The sequence below is a fragment of the Gavialis gangeticus genome, unplaced genomic scaffold (assembly GCF_001723915.1).
Source record: "Gavialis gangeticus isolate Ggan-Ray unplaced genomic scaffold, GavGan_comp1, whole genome shotgun sequence".
NCBI classification, from domain to species: Eukaryota; Metazoa; Chordata; order Crocodylia; family Gavialidae; genus Gavialis; species Gavialis gangeticus.
In genome coordinates this window covers 82,043,171-82,055,361 of record NW_017729029.1, presented here as the reverse complement: position 1 = coordinate 82,055,361, position 12,191 = coordinate 82,043,171, and the positions used below count along the sequence as shown (strand labels likewise).

The 12,191-nt window shown below is 42.8% G+C and overlaps 1 protein-coding gene across 2 annotated transcripts in view; it reads left to right on the top strand.

The window, feature by feature from the left end:
• The window catches only part of VEGFC (vascular endothelial growth factor C), a 152,214-nt gene that overhangs the window by 105,945 nt on the left and 34,078 nt on the right, over positions 1–12,191 (top strand). For both annotated transcript variants that reach the window (XM_019521813.1, XM_019521814.1), the window contains exons 2-3: positions 1,489–1,702; positions 4,053–4,243. In XM_019521813.1, the coding sequence (XP_019377358.1) occupies positions 1,489–1,702; positions 4,053–4,243 (405 nt within the window). The remainder of the gene's footprint in view (positions 1–1,488; positions 1,703–4,052; positions 4,244–12,191) is intronic.

The window sequence follows — 12,191 nt, the reverse complement described above, 5'->3', positions numbered from 1 at the left end:
TTATGCTAACTTACATATGTAGGCCTAAATCATATAGTATCAGTAAAACAGTAATATACAACAGTAAACATCAATATAAACATAATAATTATACAATATAAAGAAGGAGAAAAAACAAAACAAATACAACTTGCTACCAAAATAAAATGTTGAAGCTTATCCTATGTCTTAGCTCACTTATATTTATAGGGAATAGAGAGGGAGAGAAAAAGTCAGAAATGGTTGAGGAAGGGGAGAGAATGTATTTTAAAATTTAAAAAAAGAAAAACTGGGAGTTTTGCTACAGCGCCAGCCAGCAAATTGCATTGCCTACAGACTATCCTGCAATCCCTTTCTCACGAGAACAACACTTATCTTGAACTATTGCTTATATAAGAATTATTGATGTGGTCATTGTTGAGATACAGGTTTCCCTCGCTTTATGCAGTATATGCATTCCTGGAAAGTGGTGCATAACTTGAATTTGCGTAAAGGAAACCCACTTTACAATGTAACAAATAGGGATACATTCCAAGACCTCGACTGTACTGACCCCCAGACCCATTTCTGCAACTTTTACAAGACAATTTTAGTACTCGCCAATAGCAGACAGCGCACGCAAGCACAACCAAGTGCAGAGGGCCCCTCACCAGCTTCTGCACAGTTCAAAATCTCCAGTTTTGTCTCCAGTGTTAGTGAAGTTCTCTTGCACTTCATTGATGGACTAGGGAAAGGGGTAGGAGAGAAGTTAGCAGGATGCTTAGAAGCCATGATGGGGACGGCAGCTACAGAAACACGTGGCACAGACAACGAGCAAGGAGCATAGATGCACAAAGGAAACTGTATTTTGGTGCATGTCACTCCAACAATGCACTGCACAAAGCAGCTAACTCTGGGCTTCCACCACACCGATCGCATAAGAGTGAACTTACCTCGCATATAATGAATTTTTGTTATAAAAAGGGTCATCGCATAAGAGCTAATTTGCACATACAGAACCTGCATAAAGTGAGGGAAAGCTGTAGCGATTGCAGTGTCAGGATGTCTGCAGATGTGCTGGGAGGCTGCCCTGACATGCTGTAATTACAGCATGTTGGAACAGACTCAATGAATAGAACCAGCCTCCACGTATCATGTATCAGCATCCCTGTGGCAGGGATGGTGGCAGAGGTGCTTTAACTAAAACTTGCTCCACAAGCTTTAGTTAGTGCCCTCGCCGCCATTTTGAAGTACAGGGATGCTGATGCACAAGACGCTGCCGGCACTTTAGTTGGAGCAGCTCTCAGGACTGCTTTAATGAAAGCCTCCCCTCCCCCACCCTCAGAGACACACCCTCCGACATTGTGAACTACATCACTGTAGAGTTGTTTCTTTTTGTGTTTTGTTTTTTCCAAGAAGGTTTTTAGGGCAAAACTTTGTTTTATGAAATTTTAGCTGTTCTTCAAGCTAATTTACGAGCCTAATTTTTGTAATGCAGAAAGTAATTCAGTGTTCATGTTTCTTTAACAGGCTTATGCAAACAAAGACCTGGAAGAACAGTTGCGATCTGTATCCAGTGTGGATGAACTCATGACAGTACTTTACCCAGAATACTGGAAAATGTTCAAATGTCAGTTGAGGAAAGGGGGCTGGCAACACAACAGGGAACACTCTAACTTCGACACAAGAACAGATGATTCAATAAAATTTGCTGCAGCACATTATAATGCGGAGATCTTGAAAAGTAAGTGCAGGAAATACGATGCCTACAAAACACCATAGTTCAGATTCCTAAAATTTCTCAGTTGTGTCAAAAACATTTTTAAAGGTAAGCACAGAAGAGAACTCCTAAGGTATTTGGTTTGCATTCAAGCATAATTTAGGAATTTTAGACTTTTTATTTCTATAGTGAAATAAACCAATGCTTATAGCCATAGGAAAAGTAGACTATTCTCTGATGGTACATTAAAGTTAAATGCACCATCCTCAGCTAGAAAGTTTCCATGATCTTTAGGGATTTGACAGAAGTAAGGAGGTAGTACTGTGTGGGTTCAAGAAAATTGCTACGGGGAAAAAAAGTTGTCAGTTTTCTCTGATTTAAGCAGGAGACATTCATGTGCATTCAGCTGTTGATGTATGCCATTGGTGCATCAGATGGTTCACAGCACATATCTCAAATTGTCTGGAATAGCCAAATAATGCGTGTCAGTTGTTTCTGTTCAATGTAGCGTGCTTAAAATAATTGTAGTTTGACAGTGTGCGTGCATCTACATGTGCATTTTACTATGCACGAGCAGGTCTAGGTAGGTTATACTTCCCCTCTATGTGGCATTGGTGAGGCCGCAGCTGGAGTACTGCATCCATTTTTGGGTGCTGCACTTCAAGAGGGTTGTGGATAACCTGGAAAGGGTTCAGAGGAAGACTACTCATATGGCTGAGGGCCTGCAGGTAAGATCCTATGAAGACAGATTGAGGGACCTGCATCTCTTCAGCCTCCGCAAAAGAAGGCTGAGAGGTGATCTTGTGGCTGTCTACAAACTCATCCGGAGGGGTCAGTAGGGAATAGGGGATACTCTGTTTACCAGGGCACCCCTTGGGTTCCTAGAAACAATGACCATAAACTGAAGGAGAGCAGATTTAGATTGGAACTCGGGGAAAAAATTCTTTACAGTGAGGATTGCCAAAATATGGAATAGGTTTCCAAGGAAGGTGGTGCTTTCCCCTAACTTGGAGGTGTTTAAAAGGAGATTAGACAAGCACAGGGCTAGGGTCACTTGACCCCAGCACTCTTTCCTGCCCAGAGCAGAGGATCAGACTTGATGTTCTTATAGGTCCCTACCAACCCTAGAAATCTATGAAATCTATGAAATATGCAGTAAACTAATTTGTAAAGCATCGCAGTCTATACTTGTCATGCTATTAGACCACAGCAAACTATTTTTTTCCACCATAAGACAGCACTGTCAGGGACAGTACTGTCTTATGGCAATGAAAATAACTGCACCTAAACGCACATGTAAATGCTAGCCCAGGCAAACATTGCATCCGGTCAGCCCAGGCAGCAGAAGGCTAGTCCCCTGCCTGCTGCCTAGCCACAGAGTTCTGCACTCTGGGGCACTTTTGTGCCCCATCCACCCCTGATGCCACCTGACACTGCCTCCTGGGGCTTATCCACTGGACCCCTTGGCAGCCCAGGACTGCTCTGCCCTGGTTCAGATTCCTGTGGTCCTAGGCACAGTGTCTGCATATGCACCCTGGACTACAGCAGTTTGAGCATCTACACATGCCATTTAGGTGCCATAATAAACTCCAACACAAACTGCGTCTTGACCTTGCATCCTTCTGACTTCTAGTATAGTGTTCCAAGCACCATATAACAGGCACTACCCAGACCCCTCTGTAGTGTCGCTTTTGAAGCTGAGCTATTCTCCTTTGCATTTAATAGTCATTAGCTGTGGGGAAAATGTGTGCCTTGTTGGGCAGAAGGTTCCAAATTAGAAACTAGGTTCCTCCCCTCTGAGGGCAGCAGCCACACACCTTACGGCCTATCTTCTTCCTCCTGTCCCCACATTCCTGGGCTACCCAAGGACCTGGATCATACCTACTGTGTGCTATAGTTGAAAGACAGAGAGATGCAGGTTCAAGCCCCCTTTTGACCATCCAGCTTCCTGGGCAAATGCCCTAACCGTTCAGTTGTTGGGGCTAAAATATGGGAAATCCCTCTTCCTTTTGAGTTTACTACCAACTAGCCATGGGTTTTTGGCCATCTACATTTTCAAGTTTTAGATGCAAAATGATTTTGTATACATGTGCAGCACAGCATTAGCCTACTGCACACACTCAGCCTACACATCTTCACTTAAGCATCCACTCTGCAGGGGAAGTAGAAACTCTATCTATGCTAATGAGATGCACAAAGGAAAATAGAACGCTACCCAACAAAATTTGTGCTTCATTAAAGAACGCATCTTAATATTAACCCCCTAGCATTCTGATTCTAACCACAAGTGAGTTCCCATTAATTTATGGGAGTTGAAAGCTATCATTATTGTTTTTCTTTAACCTGAAATATGAACTTCCCTATAACTTGGCAGGTATTGATAATGAATGGAGAAAAACTCAATGCATGCCACGTGAGGTTTGTGTGGATGTCGGGAAAGAGTTTGGAGCAACAACAAACACCTTCTTTAAACCACCATGTGTATCCATCTACAGATGTGGAGGTTGCTGCAATAGTGAAGGACTGCAGTGCATGAATATCAGCACAAGTTATATCAGCAAAACAGTAGGTTCCAATTTGAGTTACAATCTGAATTTCTTTCCATTTCCAGCATCTGAATAGTATGCAGTCAAGTTAATAAAGGCGGCATTATAACATACGCACAAAAAAGGTCAGAATTGAGGTTGCAAGGAGTTCTAAACCTGACTTTTCTTAATATTCAGATGTTAGTGGTATTTCTTTAACATAGCTTGGCATTTTATTTCCCAAGTTGTTTTACATGTTAAAAAGAAAAGATAAACCATTTTTATGTGCAACTGTAACAATGGCCTATCCCAACCTTGGGCAGCATTATTGAATAGGCTCTAGAATAACCATTAGCTGCAGTCCATATCTTAAAACAAATCTAAATGCTTAGATTGTTTAATCTGGCATTATAAATGGGTTGTTTTCTGTTTTTTTACTGGTGCTCTGAATGTGAATATTCTAATATTACTGTAACATAATTTGCCTTTATCATTTGGTTTCCTTTTTGGTGAAATATGGCAAGTCTCCAAAAGACAATACTGAAATTCAGTATTGCAATGGTGACTATGTAATGATAGCCTTAGGGAATTAGGATTATTTTCCATGATAGTGCATTTTGCGTAAGAAAAGAGTTAGAAGAAGGGAATGGAGAGTCAATGAGAAAAGAATGTTTTATACATGTCACCTCTATCCTGAAAGACTTTTTTTTTCAAATATATTTGTCTGATATAGTGTATTCTACGAAGAATTTCCAATTCAGAATGTAAGCTTAGCTGTAGATGACCACACAATGAATGATGCAATTCAAACAGTTTAAAAAAGCATATCTACAATAACTATTATTTCAAAACCACCATTCTTCCCTCTAACAGCTATTCCGCTTCCAGCTGGTTGAGAGATGCAAAATCTTCAGATTACTATAACTTGAGAATTGTGGACTTCATGTTTTATTGGCCAAAGTTGCAAAGGTGGATTTTTGTGAAGCCCTGTTTACCTGTATTACAGATTTTATACAAAAATGCAGCTGTGACATATTGTGCAGATTTTCAGATGCTTACTCTACCTGAGAATCTGGCCTTTTGGCCACTGACAGACACTGAAAAAAAGGCGCAATGGGATCTGATGCATGGTCTCAACGATTGTCTCCCGCCTTGCCACACATGCATGGCAGGAATGTGATTGTGGGACCAAGCATCAGACCCCATCACTTCATATTGCTGGTGCAGGGAGAGCCCAGGATCATGATCTTGGACTCCCCCTGCACTGGCAATCTGCACTTCTTTGGCTGGGAGCCCCATCAGATGGAGGTGCTGTGTGGGCTTTCAGCTGCAGGGACGCATGGTGTTCCCCTATGACTGAAAGCTCCACTCACTGCTATGACTCCCACCTGCAGGAACACAGGATACCCCTGTGGCTGGGAGCCCCACTATTGTTCAGAGTTCCCAGCTGTGGGGGGCGCACCCTACACTCATGGCTGGGATCCCCATCGGTGATCAGTGTCCCCAGTCTTAGGAGGGCACCCTGTGCTTTGTGGCTGGGAGCTCTGTCAGTTGAGAGGGGAACCCAGCTAGGGGAGCTCACTGTACTCCAGGAGTGTACTCCAGGGGCTGCAAGCACTGGCCACAAATTCAGTTAAAAGCATGATAGAAGCCAGAGAAATAGTTTTTACATATATTTTGTGTAATAACTTGGGCATTTATTCCTGGTTTTAGCACACCATTAATTGAATTAATATTTGGCCAGGTTGCTATTTGAGACAGGGTTAACTAGTTAACCATGTCTTAAGGGTAATGTGTGTCAGGTGCCTAAAAGTCTTGCTACAAGTGTCACTCCATTTCTGTCTATAGATTAGAATATAACCAACGATAATGACACTGACCTCATTTTGGAAAGTATTAAGGAAATAGTTTTAGGAGGAGTTTAACATATGATCAGAACTTAAGGAACTTAAGAGACAATTGAATGGACATTAAAGTGTTTATCAGCTAACAAACCCTTGCTCCTAGACAAAAAACAGAAACACTGTTGTTTGGTTTATGTTATCTATTCCATAAGGCCAAAGAAATCTACACTCAATCACCTATCCTACTCCTTAGTGAATAGAATCATCAGCAAAACTCTTTCAAAACTGTGCATGTGATGTCAGGAGCCCTGAGTTAGAAAAGTCCCTTTGAAAGAAGAGAGCTTACCATCACCTTATTTTTCATTTCTGATCATCTGAAATCTTAAATTGTATGACAGTGCCGCTACATTTAATTAACTGCGATGAAATGAGTGATGATTACATCAAATAAAGGAATTAAAGGGTCACCTTAAAGAATTTCAGATGCCCCTTAACATTTATTTTTCACTCTTCCATTCCTTATATAGTCTCAGTGAAATAAGAAAAAGGTTTTATTTGCCATGCATCATCATCTAATAATCCTAAAAGTCATCACAGCTGGTGCCTTACACATGTAGACTCCTCAGAATAAACTGGTCAATAATTAATTCAAGAGCTAAGGGTCCCTATTTGAGGACATACTATGCTACCAGTCTCTAGACATTTAAAATCTAAGGACAACTTATCTCAACTTTCAGTGGGATCATTTAAAATCTTGATGAGAGAGAATGAAGCATAGAGGTTATTTTGTCTAGACAATATTATTTTATATTTGCACTTGTTGGCCAGAATGCAGACGAAATAATATGCTTGTAGACTGGTTTGTACAAAACTATGGTGATTACCTGGTGTTGATTGCCTTCCTGCTTTACAGGCACTCAGTTTCACTGAAAGATAGCTAAAATCCCATAAACACATTGCTGCTGTTGTTTTTCCACAAATGCAATTACTATAGCTGCCACAAGGTAACACATTTACAAACAGGAGAGGAGATATTCGATGAGACGATTTCTTTATTAACGTGTGGCTCAGCTGTGAAAATGTCTGAGAAATCTTGGACTAGACCATTTAGTGCCATAGATCATTTCCCTTTAGGAATTTCTATGATGTGAATTTCTTTAATATCTTACATTTGTTATTGGTGCCTTATCCAGTGGAGTAATTAACTTGTTCCTTATTACCGTATTTACTTACATACCACACACCTGTTCCCCAAAATCAGCCCCCCAAAATTGGAGTTCATGTCTTAAATGGAAAAGCTGATTTTCGGCTTGCAATAGAAGTACATTCTCCACAGTGCAACAGCAGTGACATTACTATTAAGTCAGCTAGGGGAGTCAGTTGACTTAATGGCTTGTTGTTCTCTTTCACTTTTTAAGGGTCTTGATGTTCCACTAATCAAGTTATCCTTTCTCAGGACAGTTTTGCTGTCTACTAGCTGCTGATTCTCCTATTTAACAGCCCGAATAATAGATCTATCCATGGAGACTAGACTTCAGTAATAGCCAGGGTTTCAGCATTTAGGTGTGCAGGAAAGGGAGGGTTAGTCAGCTAAAGAATAAGCTCTGTCCCTGATCTATCAGCCGCAACTGTTGCCTACAAGTAAAGAGCTGCTTTAGAAGCACCTCTCTCCATTCTGTGCCTCTGCCAGTGAGATTGACAATTTTTGGCTCCTATCTGATCATTGAAGTAGAGGGGAGTATTGGGCTCTATATCTTTTTGCTTCATGATTAGAGCAGTAATCTCTCATGGGAAAACATATCTCAAAACAGTATAAAACTGGATCTTTTCTCACAGGAAACAAGTTAACAGCTTAAAGTTGTTTGCCATATTTGAGATATGCATTATGTTCATGTGTGCAGTCTGAAGAGTATATACATCAGAGGAATGTTTGAGTCATTTATGAACTCTGGACCTATTTTTTCCCATGCATTTTTCTCCATTAAAATATGTATTTACCACTTCACTGTCACCCTTGAAAACACCACTGAGAAGCATTCACCCATTCACTCCTATTCTACACACTCCTAACCTAGAAATGAGGTGGTAAAGCCCTTTTTGGGGGTGCTTTCTGTACTACAGCTCCTGAGCACACCAGAAGCAGAGAGCACAAGACCAGTGGTGGGGAGTGCCCCTGAAGCAGCTCTTATCTCATTGTTTCTGCATTTGGTACATGCCGAGTAGATGGGCTAAACCATGCTTTCCTCTGGCATTCTTATGGGCATCACAAAAGTGTAGACATAGTCAAGCAAAAGTAATGATTTAGAAAGTATTGTTAATATTAGCAAACGTATCAATACAAAGTCAAAATGGGAGGGGAAGGGTCATGACATCCAGAGAGTTATTTTGTTAGTTCTCAATGTATTCCAATATTTAATGTGAAAAGATAACATAATGCAACCTGGCATCTTACCAGCGAAATGTGTCATCTGTTCTCTTACGATATAGCCCAGGCCTCAGAAATGTTCTGAGCATAAATGAAGGAATATCAAAGATGGGGAGATGAGAGATAGTATAGCTCTTTTAGATTATGGATTGGGACCGTCAAAACTGGCTGATGCAGAAGTGGTTCTGAGACCCTTGGACAAAGTGCAATTGTCCAGACGTCCATGTCCATTGTCCGGGGCTAAATCTTTAAAAAGTTCACAGGATAAAAAATGGTAACAGTTTATCCTGAGGGATCTCAAAATGTGTCTGAAGTGTTATCCTGGGATTGCATCATTAAATCAATGGCAGAAAAGCAGCAGTGCATCAAACCACCCACTAAACCCTGATTAGAAGGGCAGAGTGCAGTGTGTGAACATATCAATCCTGGGATATTTCTGTTCTGGCCCAAACGCAGGCACAATTTGTCCAACGACAAATACAGTGCGTGTTCCTTTTCTGAATTACCTGCTTCCTCCTTCTTCCTGCTAAGATTCGTCACACAACAGGTGCAGTGCAGAATCTACTCCCTTGTTTTTGGCGATTTTGAGATGCATGCTTTGAAAATTATTTCCATTGCAGTTATGTTCATAGTTATAGAATAGTGGTGGTCAGCCTTCCTACCATCTAGGCTGGATGCATGGTGCAGAGCCAGTCTGTGGGCTGGATCCCCTGGGCAGGGTTGGTCCACAGGCTGGATTCAGCGTGAGGTTGATGCATGTGGATCAGTCTACAAATGTGATTTGGAACATCGTCCTGGTCCCATATGCCAGAGCCAGACATGGAACAACCCTGTGTGTTAGTGTGGTCTTGCATACTGCATCCAGCTGCGTAGTTATGTGACATGTGGGATCATGTCATTTAGGGCTGTGCACTATTTCATTTTGACTTCTGTTTTGCCATTTCGAAGAGACAATGTTTCGTCTCGCTGTTTCGAAGTACTGTTCCGTTTTGTTTTGTTGAAACTGTTTCGCTGTTTTGACACTGTTTTGATGTTTTGCCCGTAGGCTATAATGGAGAGTCATAAAAATGCCTATAGCTTTGTCATTTCTTGCCTGATTCAGATGAAAATTGCAGGGATGGTAGCCCCTTCTGAGGGCATGAAGCCTGCCAAGTTTCAAGGAGATAGGTGAAGGGATTTCTGGGAAACTGAACCTCAAACTGCTCAAAGCAAAACATATCACTTGCCAGCAGTGGCAGCATGCTATAATCCCATGTGTCCCCTAGCTCTGCACACAGGATGATGGCAGGCTGCCACCGCCAGCTAGCACCGGTGCTTGGCTCAACCCGTGCAAAGTACTGGGAAGGCTGGTGCTGCCGCTGGCCCCAACTGGTAGCGGCAGCCTGCTGTCATCCCACGAACAGTTCTGGGAGCGCACGCCCCCCAGGAGGACTGTGAGGCTGTGCCAGACTCCTCCCAGGGGTGCGCAGGCCCCCAGATCTGCATGCAGGATGACAGCAGGCTGCCGCTGCTGGCTGGGTCCAGCGCAAACACTGGGTTTTTCCCAGTGCTTAGTGCAGGCTGTGCCAGGCAGACTCAGATGCTGGCACTGGCTCCGGCTGGCAGCGGCTGCATGCTGTCATCCTGCACACAGATCTGGGGGCCCACGCCCCTCAGAAGGAGTCTGGCACAGCCCTTCAACCCTCCAGGGAAGCATGGGCCCCCAGATCTGCGGGTGAGGTTTCAGCAGGCTGCTGCTGCCAGCTGGGGAAATAGCCCAGAGGCGCCGCCCTCACCAGCTGGCAGTGGCAACCTGCTGTCATCCCACAACATCCGGAGGCCCGCGCCCCCTGGGAAGAACTTTGGGAAGCGAGCAGGGAGCTGGGAAATTGAATTAGTAACTGGGGGAATTTTCAGGGACCTGAACAATTCCCCCAACCCCCTGTTCAATTCCCCAGGTTTCTGATCGCTTCCCCCAGCTCTCTGATCATTTCCCCAGCTCTTCCTGGGGGATGCAGGCCACCGGATCTGCACGCAGGGTTTCAGCAGGCTGATCGGCGCGTGGGACTATTTCAGCAGGCTGTCCCTGGATCTGCATGGGGGGTTTCAGCAGGCTGCCGCTGTAGGCTGCTGAAACCCTGTACACAGATTGGGGGCCTGAACCCCCCAGGAAGAGCTGGAGAAATGATCAGAGAGTTGGGGGAAGTGATCAGAAAGCTGGGGAATCGAACTGGGAACTAGATGTCAATATCAGAGCAGTCCTCCCGCTATCTTCCCCCTCCCTCTCCTTAGTTTCCGTTTAGCTGCAAGCAAGCCTGGCTTTGAAACTCAAAACTTTCAAAGTGCTTTGAGTGCCCTCATTTCGTTTTGAAGCTGTTTGAGAGCCTTTTGTTTAATTTCAATTCCTGTTTTGAGCACAAAACATGTCAAAACAGCTTAGAAACAAACACCTGGTAAAATTTCGCACATCCATAATGTCTGCTGACCCGCAGGACTTGCCACAGGTCTGGAAATTGGGTAGGAGGTGAGCAGTGGCAGCTCTGGAAGTGGTTATGGAAGTTGTGGTAATTACCGCTGCCATTGTTCCCCCACCACATATTTTCAGACCCATGGGAAGCCCTGTGGGCTGAACAACACAATCCTGTGGGCCAGATTTGGGCAGTGGATCAGGGGCTGAGCACCATTATTATGTCATCATATCCTACCTTTGATCTCATCTAAAGTTCTTTTTTAATTTCAGACCTGTAAACTCTCCACCTACTCTTTTTAGTGAAGGATTCTTAAAAATATATAACTAAATGACATTTGGTGGTCTTGGACATGTCTATCTTGATGACATAGCAACCTGGCTCTTTATGTAGCACCTTTCATCTGTGGATCTTAGAATGCTTTACAAAGGCACCAGTATTCTCATCTACATTACACTGACAGCACAAGGTAGGGTAGAGAGGCACCTTTGAGACTAACTGGTTATACTGATGAAGAAATAAGGCAGAAGAAGGTGAAGTGACTTGTTTTTGGTAACTCGGGCAAATATCACAGCCTGTCTCTTCTGAATTCAGTGGTCTCCATAGTTGACAACTCTGTCTTGACTGATTTTAATGAAAGAGTAATTTCAAAAGAGAAAACTGATCAAATTTACTTTTACCAGATACCTGGGGGATTATGAGAAGGGCTCTAGCATTCTGGATAAATAATTTCTGGGGGTTTGTGTGGAATCATTTAGCAAAATTTCAGGGCTAAACATATCTTTTATTCTCTTAAACAAAATGGACCATCATCTTTATAAAAGCTGGGCATTTTCAAAGGTCTAGACTCATTGAAAAATGGGCAGAAAGAGGGAAAATGTTCCTCTTTCAGTATTAACACACAGATGTGAAACAGCCAAATATGACAGATGGCTTAGCGGTGGTAGAGGGCAGGCCAAGTGGTGACCTTTGGTGTTGGTTGTGTGGGTTGTGTTTGGATTATGATACAGAATGCACCGATTATACATTAGGTCTCAGGAAAATACAACTGCCACTCAAACTATAGCCTCTGTTATTCTGATTGGATTCTAAAAGTTTGTTCTTTTCTTTTTAAGTTAGAGCAGGTTATCTTGGTAACCTGCTTTGGTAGTAAAGTATAATTTGACAGATTTAGCTATTGTAGTACAACACATTCTGTCCTACAGCTACTGTAGGATATAAGGAGATGTATTGGATATTTAACTACTATACTGCTTGATCTTTGCTCAAGAT